The sequence below is a fragment of the Hibiscus syriacus genome, unplaced genomic scaffold (genome assembly GCF_006381635.1).
Source record: "Hibiscus syriacus cultivar Baekdansim isolate YM2019G1 unplaced genomic scaffold, ASM638163v2 tig00018060_pilon, whole genome shotgun sequence".
NCBI lineage: Eukaryota > Viridiplantae > Streptophyta > Magnoliopsida > Malvales > Malvaceae > Hibiscus > Hibiscus syriacus.
In genome coordinates this window covers 118,353-143,096 of record NW_024062425.1, presented here as the reverse complement: position 1 = coordinate 143,096, position 24,744 = coordinate 118,353, and the positions used below count along the sequence as shown (strand labels likewise).

At 33.0% G+C, this 24,744-nt stretch overlaps 4 protein-coding genes, 1 long non-coding RNA gene and 1 pseudogene across 5 annotated transcripts; 1 reads left to right on the top strand and 5 right to left on the bottom strand.

The window, feature by feature from the left end:
* Window positions 1-612: 612 nt before the first annotated feature.
* LOC120209027 (LIM domain-containing protein PLIM2b-like) lies at window positions 613-2,362 on the top strand (the record flags this gene model as incomplete). The annotated part of the gene is made up of 4 exons (XM_039208115.1): window positions 613-712; window positions 1,204-1,229; window positions 1,396-1,485; window positions 2,111-2,362. Coding segments are annotated over 4 exons (468 nt in total), but the record flags the coding sequence as incomplete, so codon positions are not given.
* Window positions 2,363-3,463: 1,101 nt separating this feature from the next.
* On the bottom strand, window positions 3,464-5,684 carry LOC120209041 (riboflavin biosynthesis protein PYRD, chloroplastic-like). The gene is given in 4 exon segments (XM_039208127.1): window positions 3,464-3,980; window positions 3,983-4,260; window positions 4,388-4,686; window positions 5,173-5,684. Coding segments are annotated over 4 exon segments (1,281 nt in total). The 5' UTR covers window positions 5,557-5,684; the 3' UTR covers window positions 3,464-3,660.
* Window positions 5,685-6,784: 1,100 nt separating this feature from the next.
* Window positions 6,785-8,249, bottom strand: LOC120209042. The gene is made up of 2 exons (XM_039208128.1): window positions 8,082-8,249; window positions 6,785-7,432 (listed from the first exon to the last, which is right to left on the bottom strand). Exon 2 carries the CDS (start codon window positions 7,357-7,359, stop codon window positions 6,970-6,972), a length of 390 nt encoding a protein of 129 aa, XP_039064059.1. The 5' UTR covers window positions 7,360-7,432; window positions 8,082-8,249; the 3' UTR covers window positions 6,785-6,969.
* A 2,581-nt stretch (window positions 8,250-10,830) lies between these two features.
* Window positions 10,831-12,923, bottom strand: LOC120209040. Its single transcript, XR_005524370.1, has 3 exons — window positions 12,882-12,923; window positions 11,904-12,053; window positions 10,831-11,131 (listed from the first exon to the last, which is right to left on the bottom strand). It is a non-coding gene; the product is annotated as an uncharacterized LOC120209040 (long non-coding RNA).
* Window positions 12,924-13,855: 932 nt separating this feature from the next.
* Window positions 13,856-17,298, bottom strand: LOC120209039 (annotated as a pseudogene).
* Window positions 17,299-21,721: 4,423 nt separating this feature from the next.
* LOC120209038 (histone H3-like centromeric protein HTR12) lies at window positions 21,722-24,311 on the bottom strand. The gene is made up of 7 exons (XM_039208125.1): window positions 24,233-24,311; window positions 24,086-24,147; window positions 23,468-23,513; window positions 23,256-23,374; window positions 22,863-22,937; window positions 22,365-22,440; window positions 21,722-21,892 (listed from the first exon to the last, which is right to left on the bottom strand). The coding sequence occupies exons 1-7, from the start codon at window positions 24,282-24,284 to the stop codon at window positions 21,837-21,839; spliced, it is 486 nt and encodes a 161-aa protein (XP_039064056.1). The 5' UTR covers window positions 24,285-24,311; the 3' UTR covers window positions 21,722-21,836.
* Window positions 24,312-24,744: the final 433 nt, after the last annotated feature.

Below are 24,744 nucleotides of genomic sequence, written 5' to 3'. Positions count from 1 at the left end.
GTGGAATTCATGCTTTTTCTTTTCTCCTTTCGAATTTTCTTTTGATATTTTAAGATTTATTATTTGGAGTCCGATAGATTTTGATTCGATCTTGAATATAAATGTTTTAAAGGTGAAAATCGAGATCGAGATGGAATCTGAATTAGGATAAAAATCTTTGACTCACTCATATCATCATTATAATATTTCCTGTATATATTTAGGGAGAATTACTATAAAAGTCTTTTCCATCTATGTTTTCAATTATATCATTATCTGACCGAATAAGATAAAGAATATTCATTGGGACAAGACGGGACAAATGGGTTTTATCCTAAAATTGAAGGCGAGTCAAGATTGAGTGGAAGTTTTTAATTTTTTAGTCAAGATCGGACAATCGAAAAATCGATGTGCCCCGTCTCGTGCCCATCTCTAATAGAATACAACAGAGGTGAAGCCATGGAAAATTTTAAAAAAGGGGTTAAAATTAAACTATAAGCTTTTGAAGATATCAATTTAGATTATTTTAAGAAAAATTATGGAAAAAATACAATGAAGTGAAAATTTTAGTTTGAGCGAAAAGATTAATGATCTAAACTTGAACATGTTAATTAATTTTGTTTTTCTTGACAGATCAGTACTTGTTCTTCAATGGACGGAGTCATTTATTGCAAGACTCATTTTGAGCAACTATTCAAGGAATCTGGGAATTACAGCAGGAATTTTCATACGAGTAATGCTTATATTCTAAGATCAATTGTTCATATTATTTGGTATGGTAAGTAACGGAGTCACTTTAAATATTAAAACAGGGTGAAGTACACAAATAGTCCCTTGACAATATATTATTGCTTTATTAAGTCCTTCGACTATTAAAAGTTACAAAATGGTCCTCTAACTATAAGATATTGCTTTTTTTTTAAATCTCTCGACTATTAAAAGTTACAAAATATTCACCCAACTATTTGTAACTTTTAATAGTCAAATGACTCGATAAAGAAATACCCTATAGTCGAGAGACCATTTATGTACGTTACCCATTAAAATATTATATCACAATATTGATATCAAAATTTGAATCTTTTTAATTTCATCACTGAATGTATCTCGTTTTTATATTAAACGAGCCCATATTCTTCGTATCCTTTTTATTTTGATTCAAAGATAGGAAATGGTATAGTTTGTTGACACATTTTTAATTTCTTTTGGTGACCACTTTTGTAGCAAAAACAGAGAAGCAAAACGACGGGGTATGTTTTCTTTCTTTTCTTTTTTTTTCCTTTGTTTTTACATACTGAAATTTATCGAATATATATTTGTATATAACATTTAATTTAAATAATAAGTATATTTTTAATCCTATTGTATTTATCATAATTATAAAAATAATACACGTTCAAGTAAATATGTTTGTAGAATGCGACTTCCAACAAATTTTCATCAATGTTCTCTATAACCCAAGACGAATGTTCCGCTTGTCAGAAGACACTGTATCCACTGGAAAAGGTAAATAAATTTGAGTAAATTACACATTTGATACTTAAATTATCAGTTTTGATTCGTTTTAATATCTAAACTTTTAAATTTTTTCGTAACTATACATAACGTTTAGTTGTTGTTTCATTACATGTTAAAAATTAACGTAAATTTTCAACAACAAAAACTATGAAAGTTTAGGTACTAAAACGGATGAAAATTGATTGTTTAGGTGCTAAACACGTTAAGTTTTTAACGGTGGGTACTAAAATGAATCAAAAAGTAAACGTTAGGTATGATTTAAAAAAATGAAAGTTTAGGTGTTAAAATGGATAAAAACTGATAGTTTAAGTACTAAACACGTAATTTACCCAATAAATTTTACACTTATTTTTTAATTATTTTAAAATCGTAAGTAGTTGTAATTGAAAAATTTATTAAAAAGTAAATTTTAAAATAAATTAGATAATGTTAGGTAGAAATTGAAATAGTATATTCTTTTTAACAAATTGTATTAATTGTATAACTATTCTGATTACAACTTAGAAAGCTATTGTTCAGACATTCTCGGTTGTAACGAATAATATCAATCGTGTAGATTTTTAAATTAAATATATAACATTTTAAGTTAAACCGGTCGTAACCTAACATTAAGGTGACCAAGGAAAGCGAATGTTTCCACAAATCATGCTTCAAATGCTCTCATGGAGGCTGTCACTTGACGCACTCTTCATATGCTGCTTTAAATGGAGTGCTTTACCGCACGCACCATTTCGCTCAACTCTTCAAGGAGAAAGGAAGCTACACCCATGTCCTCGAGGCCACCCAAAAGAAAGCCAATTCCACGGCGCCGACCGAATCCAAAGAAGCTTCATCGGTTCAAGAGAGTGGAGAAAACGAGTCTTGAAAAAAAATCATACGACATCGTTCTCATAAATTTTCTCTTTCATTTTTTAGTTTTTTTTAAAAGAATTGACGTATAATTTGATTGGGTGAAGGACAACGTCGACAAAGCTTGAATTTATTTTGGTAATGTCTTGTTTTTGGATTCGATTGTCTATGTAATTCATATAATATCATTATCCTTTTTCTATTTTAATTCTTGAATCTCAATTTTAATGACATAGCATGTTAATTAAAAGGAGTTTAAAGGGGTATAGATATTCAAGCGCTGAATGTTGTTATTAACTTCGACTTCCCTAAGAACTCAGAAAGCATCCTTCACAGAGTATGTAGGTTAAAATATTCTTTTAAAGTTGCAGCATTTATCTTTCTTTTTGGTAATCCTCATGGACATTCAGGTTGGTCGACCAGGAAGGTTTGGTCATCTTGGATTAGCAGTCAATTTGATCACTTACGAGGACCGGTTTAACTTGCATGTTATCTTATCTTTAGCAGTTTTGATAATTTTTAGTGCCATGTACATTTTTGTAATGATTCATTGATTATATGGTTTTCACAAACGGTATAGGATTGAGCTAGAACTTGGGACTGAAATTAACCAAATTCCTCCACATATCGATCAGGCTATTTACTGCTGGTGATTTATTTGGGACGTTTCCTTGGCCTTCAGTTGTAACGACGGAGATCAACAGTTTCAGATTACATGCATGAAGTAATTTCTTTGTACTCTTTTTCCATGTTCTATTATTTCATCTCTGCTAATATATGTCGATTGTTGAGATTATTGATTTTGTACTATCATTTGGATGCTTCCTAGGGTTAGCGAAGCTGGTCTTTCAACGTCTCGGTCCTTATGCATGGGCAAACGTTCTAAAACTTGAGTGTTCAAGTCTTTTAGCTGGCAATGATTAGGTATATAACCCTTGTTCTCAAATTCCAGTCCTGAAACTTTAACCAGGATTGTAGGAGATAAGTTTTGTCGGCATAGTTTGCTGGTCTGATCGTCACAGAATGGTTCTAAAGCTGTACCTCGTGCCGACAATTTTTTCTTCGTTGTTGCATTTGCTCTCCATCTTTACCACTCTAAATAAAAGCACCTGAATTCTAAAAAAAAAAACTGCCTTCTTTTATTGATTGCAATCCAAGTCTGTTGTCATAAATATTATTAGGTTTGCCAGAAGAAAATGGTATATGTTTAACAATTAATGAGTATTCATACCTATCCCTCTGTCATAGACTCGCTTGACATCCAGGGGTCATCTTCCTATCATACAAACATGGTGGCTGCCGATAAGATAATAATCACTTATGTTGAAGATATCCCTCAATCACAACGCTTCGATTTGAGGTCACGGGCAGCAAGTTCTTCACTTCTAGTCTTTTAACCAAACCATTCAATGCCACAAGTGACTCTCCACCGTTTGCTTCATCCCAATACGGCAACACTTCCACAACTATCTTTTGCAACACTTTTTGCTCAATAGCTTCTCTAACAAGTCCTTCGAGATCGCCAAAGCTTCCCCTCAAATCCAATAGAACACTGCACAACCCCTGGCGTTTACAGTGCTCTAGAATTGGAGTCAAATTTATCGGATCCAACACCACTGCCTCGAGTCCTTTTGAGCCAAATATCCTTCTGCTGTTATCTCTCTGTCTGCAAATACTATAGTCTTAGAGACTTCTTTAGCAAGAGGAAGTTGATCGGGATCACTTGCTATTACAATCTGAAGAGGTTGATTGGCAACCGGCTCTTGTGACATCGAACTTGAAAGCTTCTCAGTTAAAGATCCAGAAACTATTATCGCGTCAGATTCTTGCAACAACTTTGAGTAGTATCCACCAGCCTCGGTGACTCCTTCCCCGAGCTGGTCTAAAAGGTGACCATTGACCGAGAGGGAATATCTGGATATCATGCAGAGGCCATTGGTTAGAATTCTCCAGCACAACCCAAAAACCAGCAAGTTCTAAGGAACAAAAGGAAATAACAGGTCCTATTTCGTGTTTAGAATCTACGGTGGAGGAGATTTACCTAAGAGTCACGAAAGGCTTCCCGGTTAACATTTGATGGATATAGGCTTCAATGAGATCCTTGCATAACTCTTCTTCAACACCCACAGTCACATCGATTCCTGCATCCCTCAATCTATCCACCCCCTTTGAAGCTACAATCGGGTTAGGATCCACCATACCGACCACCACCCTTTTCACTTTGGCTTTAATCAATGCTTCGGTACACGGCGGAGTTCTTCCATAGTGATTACATGGCTCCAAGCTCACATATGCGGTTGCATTCTCAGCTGAATCCCCAGCATCTCTCAAAGCAAAAACCTGCCAACATAATTTCCAACATTCACTATAGTGTACATTCCCATAAACAAGAAAGAAGAACAAATTCCAAAAGGAAAGCATAAACCAAAGTTACAAACTGAAAGTCGATCACGAAAACTCAGACTAAATTATCACAATACAGCATTTAACAAGGTCTTCCTCACACTATAATCCCAAACTTTAACGGGTGATTTTGGTCTAAGTTCACTCTCCTAGGATTCCAGATTGGCAGTTCCATCATTACTGTTAAAAACTGTTGGTCAGACTCAGGTGTGACTATCGGATCGGATATGCATCCGACACGGATATGATTGATCTTTTTAAAGTTTCTTTCATGTATTAGGAGATCCTTTGAGGGTTACACATCCGATAAGCCATCAAACACAGATATGATTTCAGTAAAACGAAGAATCACAGTAATGTAGTTCAAAAATCATACGATTTACAAGGGAAGATATATAGATAGAAACATGAAAAAAGAATTACCTCGGCATGAGGCTGGCCAGCTTTAGGATGAAACCCTTGACCAACAATCTTGCCATCTTTCACAATAACACATCCCACCATAGGATTAGGACTTGTGAACCCAATTGCCGTTCTGGCCAGCTCCACACACCTCCTCATGTAAAACCCATCGTCTTCCACCACTTCACATCGAACCCTAGCCAAACCACCGCATTTTCTCGATCTTAATTGAAACCCGGATACCCTTTTCGACGAATTAAAAGAACAAAACGGGAAATGTAGATTTCCCGCAAGTTTGGGTAGCTGGTGTCTAGAAGAAAAGAGAGTGAAACCGCTGGGAGAAGCTGAAATGCTGGCTGAAGGTCGAGTGCAGTTTGGGAAGGAGAGTAATTGAATTTGCATCATTTCCTCACAATCTTAAGATGAACCCTAAATCTCCTACAAACCCCAATTCAGAAAATCAAATCGTTGCAGTAATTATGAAAAGGGGGCGGGGAATATAAGAACACACATTGGAGAGTGGTAGATAAAAGAGAAGAAAATAAATAGGGAGAATCCCTGAGTTATCCAAAAAGTGTTCACACAGGCACGTGAAAGAAAATTGTTTTTTTAGAGATTAATTATCAAATAATTAAATATATATATAATAAATACTACTTTATAATAATCGTATTTTAATAAAAAAATGTTTATCTAGAAATGTATGAAAAGTATAATTAAACGGATTTATTTTGGGTAAACTATTAAAATAATCACATAAATATAGGGTTATTATAGATATGACAACCATACTTTCAATTTTAAAAATACGATCATATAATTATTCAAGTGATTTCAATGTAACTACGTGTCGTTACAAAATAACGGCATAGCTGACGTAGAACACCAAAATTAAAAGTATGATGATTATGCAGACACCAACTTAGTTAAGTGGTCATTTAAGTACCCTTTATTACTATTTTTATTCATTAATTTTAATAGAAGAAGAACACATACATTAGCTATCATAATTTAATTTAATTTTGTCAAATAGATACTAAAGATAGCGTTTAATCGAGTTGAGTAATCAAATACACTCGCATTATTTTATGATTAATAATTTGAGATGAAATCATTTCTTTTTACTTCTCTGTTTTATACTTTAATAAAAAAATCCATTAAAATCCTCTAAATAACGAGGAATAATTAATTTTAAATAAAAATATTTTAATGATCCTGATTTTAAAAATTAATAAAAATAGATAATTATAATTTGTAATTATAATTCTAAAAAAATTAAGATAAACTATGTTTAGTACCTTCAAATTTAGTCCGTTTTAGTACCTAACTTTTAATTTTTTCAAAATCATACCTTATGTTTAGTTTTTGTTTCATTTTAATATCCCACCATTAACAACTTAGGGCGTTTAATACCTAAATCATCATTTTTGATCCGTTTTAGTACCTAAACTTTCAATTTTTTCCAAAACTTAACATTAAATTTTGAACAGAATACTAAAATGAAACAAAACCTAAAGTTTAAGTATGATTTTGAAAAATTAAAAGTTTAAGTATTAAATCGGACCAAAGTTGATAGTTTAAGTTCTAAACGTGTAATTTACCCAAAATATTAATCCAACACACGAAAAGGCACAATCAACATCTGCCATCCTATTGGCATTTAAAAAGACTAATCCAACACACACGGAAAAGTCAAAATCAACAATTCAATCCACCTATTGGCATATAGAAAAGATCAAAACAACATTGAATCCATCAGTACAAGATTTAGAATCCTTTAGTTCTTTTTTTTTAACTAAAATCAAATGAAATGCAGATTCATTTGTCTTTGGATTTCTCTTCTTCCTTCATTTTATTCTCCCACCTGCGTTTCTTATAAGCAAGCAACATGTCAGGCATCTTCAGCATCAAATTAGCAGTATTCTCCCTTTTCTCAGCTGAGATTCTGTCACATTTATGACCTTTCATCTTGGTTCTCATCTCTTTCCTCTCCGGATCATACGGCCAATCTTGCCCCGCTAAGAGCATTTCCTTTCGAAGCCTAGCTCGACGCCTCGCGCTGATCCCAAGAGGCTTCCACGCTCCGAGCTCCCAGTAACCCCACACTCCCTTCGATAACTCTACCTTGTACTTAGCCAACTTTTCACACCATGGGTATTGGTATTCCCCCACTGCCTTCGCCACTGATCGCGCTGCTTTGCCAGCCATTCAGAATGTTTCCTTCTAGAAAATTGGATGGGTGACGAAAAGACCTCGAGGAAAATTTGGTTTTATTATGCAACTGCAAGATAAGAGTCGGTTAATGTAATAGTTCCGAAATCAATATCGAATTGATAGAATACGTATATGTCGAGGGCTAAACTCGTTGAAGTATTTCTGCAACTGCAAGAGAAGAATCGGTTGATACAAAGTTTCAAAATCAATATCGAATTGATAGAATACGAAAGCGTTAAGGGCTAAACACATTGAAGCATTCTGCAAATACTCCTTCTCAAGGGACTCCCAAAAATCATAGGCACTGCTACCACAGCAAGCGAGTAGCTATCGAATATTCATATGAAGTTTTCAGATAGCATAATTCATGAGAGTTTCTGAATTGGTTAAACATGCATTAAATTGTTGGATAGATGCTCAACCTAAGTAGAAAAAAATTCAAACTTTTCATTGAATAAAACAGCATTGAAAACAATCCGAAAACAAATTAACAGCCACGAAACACTTTGTAAAAGCATATGAACGTATAGAACAATAGACAAATTAGAGAGAACCCAGTCAATTTCTTAGTTTAATCCATACAAATTGGATAAACCCATAAATAATAACCGACTGTAAGTGCATGAAATGTATGAAACCCTAATCTAAGGAAGATTAATGAAACGCAAGATGTAGTGGACAAAAAAGAAGCGTGAAAGGGGAACGGAAGAGCTTACCGGAGGCAATCGATCCTTATGAGCCGAGCGTCTTCGGTGATTTCACTTTAAGGTCTTTCTGCAAATGGGTTTTAAGAGATCTGATTGATGAGAGAGGCAAAAAAGAAAGATGCTTGGAAGAGAAAATGGCGATGAAAAAAAGGCAAAGCTTTGGGACGGGGAGGGTTGATTTTGGGTGAGTTTAGGTTAAGGTTGTGGTAGGTAAAAATGTTTAAAAGTCCTTGTATTATACTCATATTTGCATTTTGACCCCTTTACTAAAAGAAGAGAAATTGGACACATGGCGAACTACAACCGGTTGCGAAGCAACGTTGTATTTTGATGCTGACCCTTGAAAATTCAAATTATCCCTATATTTTAATTTTTTTATTGATAATTGATTTCTTATATTTTAAAATTTTATAAATTTGTATTTCATTAAAATTTTAAAAATTTATTCTCAATATAAAATCTTACGACGGTTCGCTTTCTATATTCTTGGATTCTTCCCTTTCCTCTAAAGTATTTGTGTCAATAACTATGTTTCTAATCATAATCGAGGAAGGATATGAGAATGATTAGAGGTGTAAACAAGATACATGTGCTTGCAAGCTTCTCAAGTTAGTTCGAAAAAAAATTTATATCCTTCATTTGAAATTTGTTTTGACTCGAGTTTAAGACGATTTTATCGGACTCGAAATTTGATCCGTCTTTTGAGGTAAAATTTAAATTCGATCTGACCTGACATAAATATTTGAGAGGGGGCAAAGTAGGGACGGAATCAGGATTTCACTTTGAGGGGGGCAAAGTATAACTTTTATAAAGTTAAGAGGGGCAATCTCATAATTTTCCTATAAATATTTACATTTGATATGGATCATACTACCCCACTAAGAAACAATTCTCATGGAACTCATAAACTTATGCATGTAAATTCTCTCTGCTATATATATACACTTGTTAAAAAAATGGTGCCCTACAAAGCGGACACGTATCTGATAATGGTCCATCCAACGCTCCAAACACGCCCTATGGAAAACGTGTTTACAGTTCTTCAAACACCCGACCTCTTCTCTTCCTCCGAACTCGATCAAGCAAACAGCACAATTCTCCGGCGGCTCCCCTCCGACGACAAGCTCCTCGAACTTCATAACAGGAAGGCTTTTCCTCCGGATCAGTGGAGACGATTCGGATGTTGTTCGGATCCGGTTATCCCGCCAAATCATATCCGGTTGGAGGTGGGAATCGGAGAATCCGAAGCGGATGAGAATGAGATCGAGTATCGAAAGCTCGTGAAGGATGGGTTCTGGTAAGGTAAATTCTGGGTAAGCAGTGGGAATCCCCATGAAGAATAAATCACAGAAGAAAGAGAAATGAATTATGGGTTTGGTTGTGCACGAAAACAGTTGCAGTACGTGCAAAATGTGAATGATTCTGTAAAGGCCTGTGTTATATTTATGCATGGGGTTTGATGGGTGGGTCAGGTAAGGAAATGACTAGGGACTGATGAAGTTGGGAGTAACTAACCAAGGAAGGCTGCGATTCGGAAACTTCTTAAAACGGAAATATTTTAAGGTAAATTATGCCTTTTCATCATTCACTTTGTTTTGTTCTTGTTCTGGTTATTGAATTTTAAAAAATTAATTTAATCACTTAACTTTTTGAATTGTTTTGTTTGTGACCATTCAAATGTTAAATAAAAAAGGGTGGAGTACACAAATGGTCCCTCGAACTATAGAGTCTTTATTAAGTCCCTCAACTATTAAAAGTTATAAAATAATTCTTCAACTATAGAGTGTTACATTGTTGAGTCTTTGACTATTAAAAGTTACAAAATGGTCACCTGACTATTCATTATATTCCAAACTTGTCATTTTTTGTTAAAAAATTGACAGAACTAAGCGTTAACCTACTAATTGTGACATGATAAAATCTGGTCTTAGAATCTCAAACAACTATTATATCTCAGTCATCATTCTAACGTCCAATTTAAACAACCGTTAACTTTTTAACGAAAAAGGATGACTTTGGAATATAATGAAAATTTGGGTGATCATTTTGTAACTTTTAATGGTCAAGGACTTGTTAAAGCAATATTCTATAGTCGAATGATCATTTTTTAACTTTTAATAGTAAAAAAACTTAATAAAGCATTACTCTGTAGTGGGGGACCATTTGTGTGCTTTACACAATGAAAAATAACATAATTGTAACACCCCAATCCCGGGTTAAAAGTATTGGGCTAACTCGAGATGGTCCTTGGTGTACTTGATAAGCTTTGAGCCAAATTGAAGATGATTTGGGGTTGAGTAAGCCCAATAATGAATAAAAAGGGTGTTTTTAATTTGTAGTCAGAATTGGAGGAATTAAGGAATCAATTTTACCCTTGTTTAAATTAAAGCTTAAAATCATTAAAATTGGGTGATATATATCACCGTCCGATGAAAGCCCAATAATGACGAGTTATTGATCTATTTTTCCCCCAAGGTGTCATTTCAAAGAAAACGAGAAGCGTGAACTCTAAATGTTAAACCTAAACCCTAAACTTTATATCCTAAACCTTAAACCAACGCAAACAAAAAGAAAGAGTAAGAGTTTAGCACAATCCATGCAGCCGTAGGTAGAAGAAGAAGAATAGAGATTTCCACAAATGGCAGACAACTTCTTTGTAAGGAAAATATAACAAGTACATCGCAATCCAATAATCACAAATAAGATATATAATTATTACAACAGATAACAAACTAATAACCAAACAAACTCAACAGAATCATTACAACATATTATCCTTTTTTCTTGTAAATGCTACTTCTTGTTTCCTGTATCTCTGTCGTCACATCATCCAGGAGTTGTTTTAATTCATTTTTCATCTGTTCTAATTTTCTGAGCTGATACAAGGCTCTGCTAATTTTCCAGGGTGACTTTTTGGCTTTATTCTTCTTTTTCTCTAATTCTATGAGCTCGTATAAGGCTTTGCGATAGGGTGAGCGATCATCATCATCACTGTCATCATCAGAAGAGCCGGGACCATCTTCTTGAATGTGTTCTCTCTTGGGAATTAATGGCAACACCTGATCCATATCAAATTGTTCCTTTACAACATTTTTCTTTTTAATATAAAGCAAGTTTTAATGAGACTAAACAAACCCTAGTTCGAGTTATGTGCATGTGTATCCAAACTTGTCTCATTTTAAATTTGGGGATAAATGAATCATTAATTTTTTATGAAATAATCTTTTTAATCACTAAACTTTTAAAAATTACAAAATGATTGACTAATTTATTGAATTGCTTTAAAATGATAACTACACGTTAGAAAATGTTGATAAATTGATAAGTTTAAGAATTAATCGTTTGATCAAATTAATAATCATTTTAAAACAACTTGAGAAGTTTAATGTTTATTTTCTAACTTCCAAAATTTTAGTGACTAAAAAATCGTCGCAACATAGTTTATTGACCATTTATATGTTTTACCCTAAATTTTATATGAAATAATGAAATTAGGCAAATATTAATTAAAATAAAGGTACAATACACAAATGGTCAATAAACTATGTTAAAAATAAATTTTGGTCATTAAAGTTTTTAAAATTACAAAATAGTCATTAAATATCTCAAACGACTACAAAATGGTTATTAAATTTTATCAAATTATTATCAAATGATTATTAAACTTAAAATTTTTAAAAAGAGGTCCCTATATTTGTTGAAATTTATCACTGCTTATAACATGCAATGACTATTTTGTAATATTTTGATAAATTTAATGATTTGTTTATAACTTTTAAAACATATGTGGTTAACTTGTGTACTTTATCCTTAAGAGAAAGAGAGACTTACCGCTGGGATGACGCACTTAAGTTCAGCGACAAATTTGCACGATGCACAATAATAAACCGGCTCCCTTTTGTGTCTCTTCTCCTCGCAAACATCGCAATAGAATTCGTCCTCTGAGTTATAAGCATCTTCATCTGAGTTCTTTCATATTACCTGATGACATATATCATATAGATATATAATAACTGATATCATATTATCTACCTTATGCTCCATTTCTTTGTATTCCCTTTTTCATATCAACATACATTTAAATATTCTTATATGTCCTATCAATATCCTATAAACTTACTCATATTCTCATATATCATATTTTAATATAATTTGTATAGTAATACTCTATAATTGTATCATATAATGATTTTACCCAATTACTCCTTTATAAAGTTTATATTACATGTTCAATTAGTCTCATGCTATCTTATAAATAATTTCCATTTATTTTATATCATTTTCCTTTTCCACTCACATAAACCATCTATTTATTTAGTTCCATTTCTCATGACTTCTCCAATACTCTTTAATAAAACTTTGTATCTCTTCACTATAATACATAAACCATAGTTTCCTTTAATTTATCAATCTTCCCTATATTACTTATGTATCCTTATTTATGCCCTCGAATTCATACTATTCTCTTAGAGTCTCCTAACATTTCTCGTATAATCACTTATACTATATCATATAACTTATACTTGATTATCTTATTCTCTCATGTTCATTTTATTTCTTATGACTCTATCATATAACTTATCTCATGTTCTTCCATTATTACATATTAAAGTCTTACATACATCATATAGCATATACAAAATCATTATCTTTAGTCATGCATACATACAATCAATGTAATACAGATAATCACATATAATTATAACCACACATAATCATGTCCATGGCTTCATGCATATTACTCTAGGAAATAGACTCATCGCAAGTCTTATTTCCATTAAACACTACATATCACTAGTATGCACTCACCTTGCCTCACTAGTCCATTCCAATATCTTATCTTCCCTTGATCGATCTTACTTGCCAAATGTTCCGGAATTGCTTTACGCACAGATCTACATAAATGTACATTTTGAGGCAATTATTAGATACCTACACCTTGTAATTGGATACTAGCAACTTAAACGAATTTATTAAATCAATATTCCCATTTTTCCTTTAGGGGGAATCGGTTCCCTACTAAGGGGGTATCGATTCCCTCATGACATTCTGGAAATTTTTGTTCGTTTGAAGGGGTATCGGTTCCCCTTGAATGGGTACCGATTCCCCTTGCCCAGAAATCATATTTTCAACCCGAAAATTACTTCATTTTCTCTCAAACACTTCATATATCATCTCCTTTTCATTCTTAGCTCTAGTACACATACTTAAACCAATCTATATTCATTTATTTCATCTTAAACCTCAAAATCCTATTTTCCATATGAGATTCAAGAATCATACCAAATTTTCAATGTGTTCTAATTCTAATTCTAACACTTCATACTTCTTAATTAGATTGATGACAAGTCAAATTCATCCATAAAACTTCAACAACCATACCATATCAAAATTTCATCTTAAAACTCATATTGCAAATTCCTTCATAATTCCTTTATCTTATTGTTTAAATCTCATATAAGCTTTCCTTAAGCTTATTTAATACCCAAAGAATCAAAACTAAGCTTAAAACTCAAGAATTAACCAACTGAAATTAAACTTACCTTTGCCTTGCTCTCCCACGTATGAAGAAGAAGAAAGGAGAAGAGAACTCTTGATGTTTCTCACATTTCCCACGTTTATATTACCTTTAAAAGGAATATAAAAATCTTTCTGGTCAAATGACCATTTAACCCTTAATTTCCTTTAATAATTACTAATTAACCTTCATCATATATATCCAATAATCATTGAACTATTTCATTCTTATACTTTAGTCACCAAATTCTGAAACTTTACAATTTGGTCACTAACCCGGTATCGAGGATGTTACATGCATAAACTCATCAATGATCAAAAACAAAACAATGAAAAGGTCTTGACAGCGTCGTAATATATATCTTATCTATGATAATGCAAAATACACACGGATTCTTTTTCTGACAGTTTAAGAAAAGAATAGCATGAAAATCTTTCTGATTCAATCTTTTTCTGAGCTATATCTGATCCAAACTAAAATTTATTTTCAGAATATCAATCACATGGGAGAAAATGTTATAGCTGCAGTTATCAACACGTGAATGTAAGTGAATAATGAGACACCGACCTTCACAGAATTAGGGACTAGACCCTTGTATAATGTTCCAAAGCCCTCGTGCCTAACAGTTTTTCTGAATGCATCAATCATGCCGTATACTCAAGAGGAGCCTTATTCCTCCCATCACCTCTGACAACTGATGCAGCATCTTTCCATCCTACCATTTGCATTCTTCTACGAATGACATCAAGAGGGTAAGCAACAGTTTGTCCAACAGTTCCAGCAGCAGCTCCTCAAGCAAGTCTGGTAGTCACACTCAACTCAGAGTCCTCAACAAATCCAAATTGTGGATTTTTTATTAACCAATCTTTTAGAGACTCATAGACAGCAAAGTTCAAACCCACATATGGTATCTGCAAACATAAAACGTGTTTGAAATCACAATGCAACAAATAAGTAAAGCATTCTCTTTGTCAGGTAATATAGTAATTCACCAACAGGAAACTCAGTGATCACTTTAACCACCCAAAATGAGGATATAGAATTATGCAGAAATCACAAGAACATGACGGTGGTGAATGGCTGAAGACCGATAAAATTAAAAAAAATGGGTGAAAAAAAAACTAGAGAAAAGTCCAAAATAAAAATCCCCGGAAGCTGATTTTACTAAGTGTAGGTTATATTATTGTGTGACCCTAAGAGAAAAGGATGTTTCACCCCTCCTCAATTCTTTTTCTCACAAGCTCCAATGATCTGCCAAGGGATGATCTCATCACAGCAAGATATTCAAAACCATGGACCGACAAAACTCCAAATAGAAGAAAATGAACAACTTACAACTCCAATGACAGAAGGAAGCCAACCCTTGTACAATGCCCATGTGCCTTCTTGCCGCAACACAGTATACAAAGCATGGAACATCCCTCTGTACTGATAAGGTGAGTTTTATGTCTGCGATTTATATAAATAAATGACGATTTGCTCTGATAGCCAAACTAAAAGGAAAATCCATGCCATTGATTTAAGAATTAAAAAAATTCAAATTTTCTTTTAATGCAAATAATTCAAGGAAATGAAAAATTTATCTCCAAAGTAGTCTCTTTCTTCTTGATAACATTGAGATAGATTAAGTCAAAAAGTGTAACATCAAACATCTTCCAAATGAAACAATATTTAAGAGCTAATACCTGTACAGTAAGCCTGCCTCGTACCATATCCATTGGGTAAGTTGCAGACATGGCAATTATTCCAGCACATGCTCCAGCTCCAAGGCGTAAAAGAGGAGTGAGCTGAGAATCTTCTGCGTAATTAACATGGAGAACCCTTATATGAACATTCAAGATTTCAAGGAAATCCTAATATAAATAAAGAAGACAATAAAATTAGCGATAATACCACTGCCAGTTTGTCGTTGATACAAATTCAGGATTCCCCTGTCACAAAAATAACAAGAAACAATCAGTCGAGAGAAACTCACATTTATTTCGGTTTAAAACATGAACATGCATTGCAGGAGCAGTAAAAAGGAAAGAAAATCTTGCATCCCCGATGTAAACATAAGGCTGATAGGTTGCATTAACTCAACCATAAAGATTCCGCTTGAATCAATGTTGTCAAATCATGCACCTAGGCATTGTCCTCAGTGCCAGAAAACAATAACGCCTCAAACCATTGCTAGGCACAAACATTATACGCCTACGCAATCTCTTTTGTAAGTGATAGGCACAAAGGCAAAGCCCCTTAATAAATGTTCTCTTCAATTTCATATTTGTTTAAAACTTTTTAATTAGATGTACCTTTAGTAGCAAAAAAGGGGATAATATAAAAATTTTCTACTTCTCAATATTGAGTCCTCAACAACAAACAAATAACCAAAATAAAATCATGCATATTAGAAAGCGAAACTATGAAAGAAATAGAAAAATTTCCAAGTTTTGGACCTATTTAGAGGTTATTATCATAGATAACTTAAGCTAATTTTACATGCATACAAACATACACATATATAAACTGTGCCTTACAACACTCAGACTAGCACTTTTAAGTGCTTTATGCCTCAAGCAGTATAATACTCTAGTGCCTCAAGTGCTCTTTCTACCCTTGACAACACTGGTTTGAACTGCTCTATGTTCAGTCACACAAGACAAGGACTGATCATTAAATTTTAGGGAACAAGTAAACACTAGCCTAAAAGATTTGACTAGTTTCAGTATGACATTCCCTCGAACTTGACAATACAGAGATGATGGACAAGAAGGTCAATCAATCAACCAATATAATAATAAATAACAAGCTGAATTGAACAGAGATCAGAAACCCTACTTCGAAGCTTGCTCGTAACTGAAGAATTTGACGGCAGAGTTAGGGACAATCCGTACACAATTAGTACCATTGCCTTTGAATAATCCACGAAAACCTTCCGTTCTCCAAATGTACTTCAAGCCTTGAATTGTTCCATTGTATTTTATATTATGCGGATTCTGAACCTGCATTCCCTCCCCCCCAAATAGAAGTTAATCATTTCAGAAACCAAATCATTCATCTTTCTAAAGACGATAAAATCCAAAGAAATTAAACAAAGTAAACCTGAAGTAATATCTTTAAACGTTCCAAAGGAGCAACGGCAGTTCGTGACCTGCATATCAAAAAAAGATTTAGAATAAACGAAACATTAATATTTTCACGCTTATTTTACAAATGATAAAAATCGAGATATTCAAATGTCTTTTTCCGTCGACACAAACAAACAGTGCGTAGTGAGAGAAAAAAAAGAGTGCTCACAGTCCACCAGCGACGCCGCCGGCAACAAGAGATTTGCAGATGCTAAGAACAGCATAGCTAGGTGCCTTGACGCCCTCTCTAGCTAGCTTCGCTTCCTCGGCTAGATTAACGATCGTTGAAACCGCCGATTCGCTAGTCTTCACATCCTCCGAAGCCATTGAAAACCAAAAAATATCACAAAAAACTAAAAAAAATAATCTTTGAAGTAACCGTAAGAAGTTATTTTTCCAGTAGGTTTGAAGAGTTCACGGGACTATCGAGGCTGATAATCCGGCGACCAATAGGATCGGATCGGATTTCCGCAGCGATTTATAGTAAAAAGAGGTTCCTCATTTCTCTCTTTTTTCTTTATTATTTTTGATTTTTTCTTTGCGTAGGTTTTTTGAGAGAGGTGTGGTGGACTGGAGGTGGCGGCTGATTCGAGAGCGGGATGAAGAATATGTTCTATTTGAGTGCGTGTAATGCTTGTTGCTATGACAGGCGCGTGGGTTTGATGAAGCTTTCTTTGTGAGAGGGTAGAGAAGGCTTTGGTTAAGGGTAATTGATGAAGCTTTCTTTGTGAGAGGATAGCGAAGGCCTTGGTTAAGGGTAATGACACGGCAACTTAATATAAAGTTAAAAGAACAGCAGGAAATAAGTGAAATTGAAAATATTATAAAAATCTTAATATATTGGAGGTAGGAATGAACAAAACTCCATTCAACTTGAAAAATTGAATTTTTTTACTTTATTCGACTTAAATTGGCTTCTATTTGTAAATTCATAAATTCGACTCGACTCGAAAAAATTTCAAATTCAAATCGTGTTGCAAAATTAACTCAAATTTTTTAGTAATTAATGGATTTATTTTCAAATTTAAGTCAAATCCTTTAACTTTATATGATATATGTATGTCACATATAAAAAAATATGAAGATGTATATTTGTATTTTATATATGGTTATAGAAAGTCACTTAAATTGGAATCAAATAATATTATAATATTATAAATATTTTCAATTAAATTAGAAAGAAACTTGAAATATCGACTCGACTCAAATCGAAAAAATTTCAAGTTAACTCTGAATTGTAAAATAAGACTCATCAACTTAAATAACTCGAGATTTTTTTACTTGACTTGATCGAATGCTCACCCGTAATTGTAGGTAACTTAAAATATTAATTTTTGAGTAAATTATGCGCTTAGTACTTAAACTATCAGTTTTGATCCATTTTAGCACTTGAACTTTCAATTTTTTCAAAATTATACCTAAAGTTTAGTTTTTATTTCATTTTAGTTCCCTATTCAAAATTTAATGTTAATTTTTTTATAAAAATTGAAAGTTTAGGTACTATAATGGAATAAAACTTATAGTTAAGGTACTAAACACATAAGTTTTTAACTGCAAGATACTAAAATGAAACAAACACTAAATGTTAGTATGATTTTGGAAAAAATTGAAAGTCTAGATACTAAAAATGATAAAACTGATAGTTTTGGTACTAAATACGTAGTTTACCTTATTTTTTCTAACATTTTTTGTTGAACCTAAAATGTTATAAAGAAATTAGGAAAAAGTTTTTGGTTGCTCCTATTCATGCCGTTCGTTCCTTAGTCTTAAATTAAGTTGTCGTTGTTTAAAATCTCCCTTGGTTAAGGATTTATGCTAAAGCTTTTGATTGTTGTTATAACCAATGTCTAGGGGTGAGCGTTCAATCGAATCGAGTCGAGTAAAAATATTTCAAGTTATTAAAGTTGATCAATCTTATTTTATAACTCGAAGTTGACTTAAAATATTTTCTAGTTAAGCCAAGTCAAGTCAATTTTTTTAGTTTTTTGTTTAAATTTAATGATAAATATTTATAATATTATGATATGATTTAATTTCAATTTAAATGGGTTTTTATAATCATATATAATACATGTATATTTCTTCATTTATTTATTATGATATAAATATACCATACAAAGTTAAGCGACTCGACTCAAACTTGAAAATCAATCCGTTAATTACTTAAACTTCAAGTTATTGGAGTTATTATTCGAGTTGTATTATACAACTTAATTCGTACTTGAAATTTTTCGAGTCGAATTTATGAAATTACAACTCAGAGTAGATTCGAATCGAATATTTCGACTCTAGTCGAGTAAAAAAATTAATTTTTCGAGTCGAGCTTTGCACACTCCTACCAATGTCCATAATTATATTGTTCATGGTAAGAAATTGGATGTTATTTAAATAAAATTTAATTTTTTTTATAAATTTAGAAGAATATTATTACACGAATCAAGTTACATCAGTAATTAAGAGATAGTTATTATCTCTAAATTTTTTAAACTTGAGCACATCGTCTGTAGAAATTTTGAGTGTTCATTATTAAATAAGTGAAAAATTTTCAAATAAATATTATTTTGTGAGATAAAAATTAAAAAATTTTCAAATAAATATTATTTTGTAATCATCTCAACTAATAAATGAAAAATATATTTAGGAATCATGATTAACAAATATTTAAAATCTTGAAAAAAAATGCATAATTTTTTTGATAACTTTTAAACCTATCCTATTTAGAGAGGAGTGAAAAGAGACACAAGAAAAAGAAAAAATTAATAAATTTAAAACCCATAATCTAAAAAAAATATGAAGAAATAGATAAAAAAATTGACTATACAACCAAATTTTATAGCTTTATATTAAAGAGATAAGAGAAAATAGATTGTTTTTATGTAAATACCTTAAATTTTATTAGGCTTTCCAACAATAGTAATATAACGATACGATAAATATCTGACCTACTAAATTTTTCTTCTCATCAATAGTGTCTTTTGTTTTTATCAAAACTTTTTAATATTAATTTTTTGTTATTTAAATTAGATTTAAGTTAAAAAAATTTCACTTTAAATTTTAGTTCGATTGAACTTCATTTTTATAAATTCAATCAACTTAACTTGAATTTAATTTTTTAAAGAAAAAAACTCGACTTAATATCAAATCTTATCAAATTAAAGTCAAATTTTTATCTCTAACTTGAAATTAAGATAAATAAAAACTTTGTAAGAGAGTGGCTTAACACTCAATCGATGGTTCATTTTTTATGTCATTTTGCACAAACCATTTATTTTTGGCTAAACAATGGGAAAAGCTAGGCTAGCTAGCAAGGGAGCCTGTTAAGCTTGGTCAGCAATGCCTTCCGTTTGCAACAACGGTTCCAGCGAAACGGGAGGCTCTGGGAACCAACAGCATTCCAAATTCTGATGCAAAGCCATTTTAGCCATACCGTCTGCGAGCATATTCCTTCACGATTCACGTGTTGAATTTCAACTCTCCAATTCCTTCGGAGATAGCCTGCAATATGAGCTACGATCAAGATCTGATGATGATCTTCCTTGTATTGATTCACTAGCCGAACATCATCCGTACTATCACATTCAACGATCACCTGAGGCTCACCCATCTCCCAAGAAAAATAAATTTGGCTTTTGAATCCAACTCCCATTGGAGTTCCTTATAACGCCCCACAACTCCCATTGCAAGTGATCTCTTTCAAGTTCCTACACCGATCAATCAAGGACCTATTGTCAAAAATAGGCGCATCAAAAACAATAGAATTCCTATGGAGCCATAAATTCCAGCCTATTGCACCGAGGAAAAAATATCCCCTTCTTGTGTTTCTGTAACAAAATCTCGGGGGTCCGACAGATTCATGGCCACCCACGCTTGAAAATCCATGTCCATGAAATCCCGAAAACAATCTCTTTTAACCAAGTCACTCCAGGCCGCCATTGCCGCTGGACATCGCCTTAAAATGTGATCTCTGTCGGATAGAGGCAAATGGGACAGCTACCATTTAATGTAAAATGGCGATGCATCCTTCCCGTGTTTGTCATTAAACGACCACAACAAGCCAGCAAGAGAAAGATCTTAATGCGTTGCACACCCCGATATTTCTGAATTAGATTCCATACAGGCTCCGAAGCCTCACCATTGTTATTCGTTCGAATACTGTAAGCAGATTTAACTGGTAAAAGGTCTTTAAATTTTCCCCAGCGCCAATTACCAAATGTGATAATTTTTCAGTGTTGCGATATTACGAAATTATTTTTATATTAAATACCATTTTTATATAATGTCACCGGTATATCGTTTCCATGATTAGTGTATAATTTAAATAAAATTAATTTGATACAATTTTTAACATGATTTTTGGATAAAATTATGCCCTAAATATTCGAGGCTTACTCTAAAACTATTATACTAGAATGCATTGACATGATCACATACCATCACACATTAGAATCCAAATAACATAAGGGTAAAGTACACGAATAATACTAAATTATTTTGAAATGGTTTTTTTGGACAATAAAGTTTTAAAAGTTATAAAATAGTATTAAATTTTACAAACTAGTATAAAATGGTCATTAAAACTTATCAAAACATTATGGATTATCACTATTTTATAACGTGCAATGACCATTTTGTACCAATTCAATAAATCTAATAACAATTCTGAAACTTCTAAAATTTTAATGGTCAAAAAGATCATTTTATCATAGTTTAATGACCATTTGTGTGCTTTGCCCTTAACATAAATGCATTGTAAAAGCCTATTAAAAACCTATCAAGCACGAAAAATTAAAACAAACGTGTTGCTTCTTACATCATGAAGTATTGAAGACCAACAATCATCCTACTTTATAATTCTAACCAACATAGCTATCAACTGAAAGCTGTCCAGGTTTCGAGACTCGATAATGCAGGATTTAAGACTGTAGTCTATTCATAGGTTAATTCTACAAATGCTACACACAAAAGCATAATCAGTTATCTACTTTGAGATTATCTAAATCCAATGTTTTTTCTTGTTTTCACTTTTGGTACATTGGTGATCGGGGAATGGGTAGAGATGACTAGTGTTCTGACCTAAGATCTGATACCATACAACATAAGAATCTTGACACTTGGGAGTGGTTAAAGTGCAAGATCTTACCACGGTTGCCCCATCCCACCGAGTCGCCGTGCCAACTGAATATCCTTCTTCACTGAGGCAACAAAGGCACGAAGTTAGTTTCTTACTTCTGGAAGTGGAACAAATTATTTGTCAAACGATAAAAATCGATAGTTGAAACTGCAAAATCGTGCTTTTCAATCAGCAGAAAGTTTGAAACATGATCTGATAGTCACTATCAAACGGCAACCATAGCCTGTTCATAAACGTCACTATGCTATAGATGCAGAATAAAGATTACTCATACAAGCAACCCAAACTGCTCCATGATTCGACCATAGGCCGATAATCAAACTTTTAAAGACACCCCAGGGCACCATTCTGCCTACGTGAGCTCTCATCAACATAAAGAGCTAACATCGGTACATCAAATACACAGCATCCAAGTAGCAAACAAAATAAAACCTGGAGTTAACTGAAGAAATGTAGAAAAACCTAGATGCACACAACACCCTAGTATCAAAATCTTTCAAACAAAAAATCAGTTTCTCCATTCTTTAACTTACTCAGTGTTACACGCTTAGCATGAATTGCGCACAGCATTGCATCTCCAAACAATTGAATCAAATAATCCTCTGCAGCCTAGAAATACATAAAAAGTCATATGCTTGTCAAAGTTGAAAGTAGTAAAAGTATTGATACCACTAATTGCCTTGTCAATCAGCAAACAAACTAGAGTTCATCACAATCATACAGTTAGTTAGCAAATGGAAAATAGCATATTCATATGATACTCAAATTCAAGTCTGTTTTTGGACACATAAATGCAAAATGAAAATATGCTAGCTGTGTATACATATGCAAGTTAACATTGGCAATCTAACCTATGGCAGCATGACAATACGGAGACCAGGGAACATGATATACAACAGACCAACCACATAAAATCACATGCAAAACAACAGCTTGCACATGTGCGTGCAATATGTGTGAGTCTCCATGTCTACTTATATTTGAATGCTTATCATTTTATTTATGATAGAAGGTTGGATAAGTTACCGAACCTCTTGAATTGCAACTAAAGCTTCAGCTTGCCAACGACCTATGTCTGGTGCCAACCGGTAGCTAATAGCTCTTACCTACAAAAATCATATCGAACATCATTGCTTCCTGATTAGCCTTATACTACTCTCAAGGCATTTTTACCCTTTGAATAAGTCACAAGTGCAATGTTAATGTTGGTTATTTGTGAAATTCAGAGTCAAAGATAGAGTTTTAATATGATACCTTCTTTCAAATTCAACTATAACATGTACTGAGAATAAATAATCTTACTTCAACCTCGAGGTCCTCAACTATTAGTTATTAGCTCTAACAAGACAGTAACAATACCGAATTGCATTCAACTAATAATGCAGTTGAGATTATAAACTAGTTTAGAGAGAGAGAGAGATTACTTCTCTGATGAAGCTGGCAGCAGGGATAAGTCGATCTGTGGTCTTCTGGTATTTCCGAATCTCTTGAAGTGCCCTAGTTCCTGGTCTAAAACGATGAGGCTTCCTTGGTGTTCCTTGAGCTTCAAAATTAAAAAAAAATAGAACATTCAATCCTTGACACAACATGCATTTTGTTACCGATAGTGGGGATATCATGTCTGAGAAAAACTCACATGATGTGGCCTGTCCTCCAGTTTTACTTGGCCTCCTACTGCTAGCCTTCAGAAACAAAAAGGAAAAGAAGTGCAAATTTGACCTCAGATTTAAATCACAGTTATTAAGATAAAGGAAGGAGGCAAAATTTAGGGGAAAACAAAAATAACGAAGAACGAATAAAATGGTAAAGTTGGGTGCTAGAAGGTTCAGAAAGGAGATAGTCTTTCTCCCTATCTCTTTGCACTTTGAGTGTTGACTTCAAATTTCATCCAATATTCCAATATCATTAAATTGAGCTTAATCACCATTGTTTGGTTGATGACCAATGGTGAAACTGATATGCAAAGTCTGAAAATTTCTAGATTTGCTAAATATCTTGAGTCGTTCAAATATTTGTTCGTGTCTTCATTTCTTTACTCTATTTAGCCATCGAATAGAGGTGAAAAGCAAGCAATTGACACTGAATACTTTTTCTACTCCTTTTAATTTTCCAGAAAATAATTGGGGGGGGGGGGAATCACCAACCCAACCTAATCTATAGGTTTTTCTAAGAACATTTTCTCATAAACGATGCAAAGAAAAGGAAATTTCTCAAACAATAACGAGAAAGTAAAGGGGAGATGGAAAGAAGTTACCAAGCGGGTTTGAGGAGACGCCGTCGACTGCGAGGCTGCGGTGGCAGCTGCTTTTTTTGTAGCTAATTTTAGAACTAAAAGTTAGCAAAGCCCTAAACCAAAATAATCCATTCAGGGAAAGATAGGGTGCAAAAGGAGAGAAAATACCGGATGCCTTTTGTTTTCGTTTCATAGAAGCGATGTGCTTGGTTCTCGCCATGGGAGAGGACTGGATAAAACACCTGAATCTCACTGTGTTGATTTTTATTTGAAATTTTATTTCCCGCCCTATTTAATCTATGTTTCTCTTGCATTTTGACCCTTCGTAATTTTTTTGTCGTATCTTTTTAGGTTAAAGTATAACATAAGTCAGTAAATTATGATTAAACGATTTTTTTAATCATTGAATTTTAAGAATTTATAAAATAGCTTCTATTTTTTTAAAATATTATAAAAAGGATTATAATTTTTTAATAAATTCAATAATTATTTGATTAAATTTAATGACATCTATATACTTTATGTTTTTTAAGGAAAATTATAGAATTTTTTATCATTCAATTTTAACATCAGTCTTGTTTTAATTTCTAACTTTAAAAATATAATTTAAGTATTAAAACGGATAAAAACTGAAGTTTAAGTACGAAGAGCGTTGAGTTTTTTATGATGAGGTACTAAAA

Bases quoted from the DNA above. Each gene is read 5' to 3' on its own strand.
- LOC120209042 (XM_039208128.1), bottom strand. From the start codon at position 7,359: ATGGCTGGCAAAGCAGCGCGATCAGTGGCGAAGGCAGTGGGGGAATAC.
- LOC120209038 (XM_039208125.1), bottom strand. From the start codon at position 24,284: ATGGCGAGAACCAAGCACATCGCTTCTATGAAACGAAAACAAAAGGCA. The intron at 23,514-24,085 runs GTAACTTCTTTC...TTGTTTCTGAAG, and splicing joins CGTCTCCTCAAACCCGCTTG to GCTAGCAGTAGGAGGCCAAG. The intron at 22,441-22,862 runs GTTCGGTAACTT...ATGTATTTCTAG, and splicing joins CTTTAGTTGCAATTCAAGAG to GCTGCAGAGGATTATTTGAT.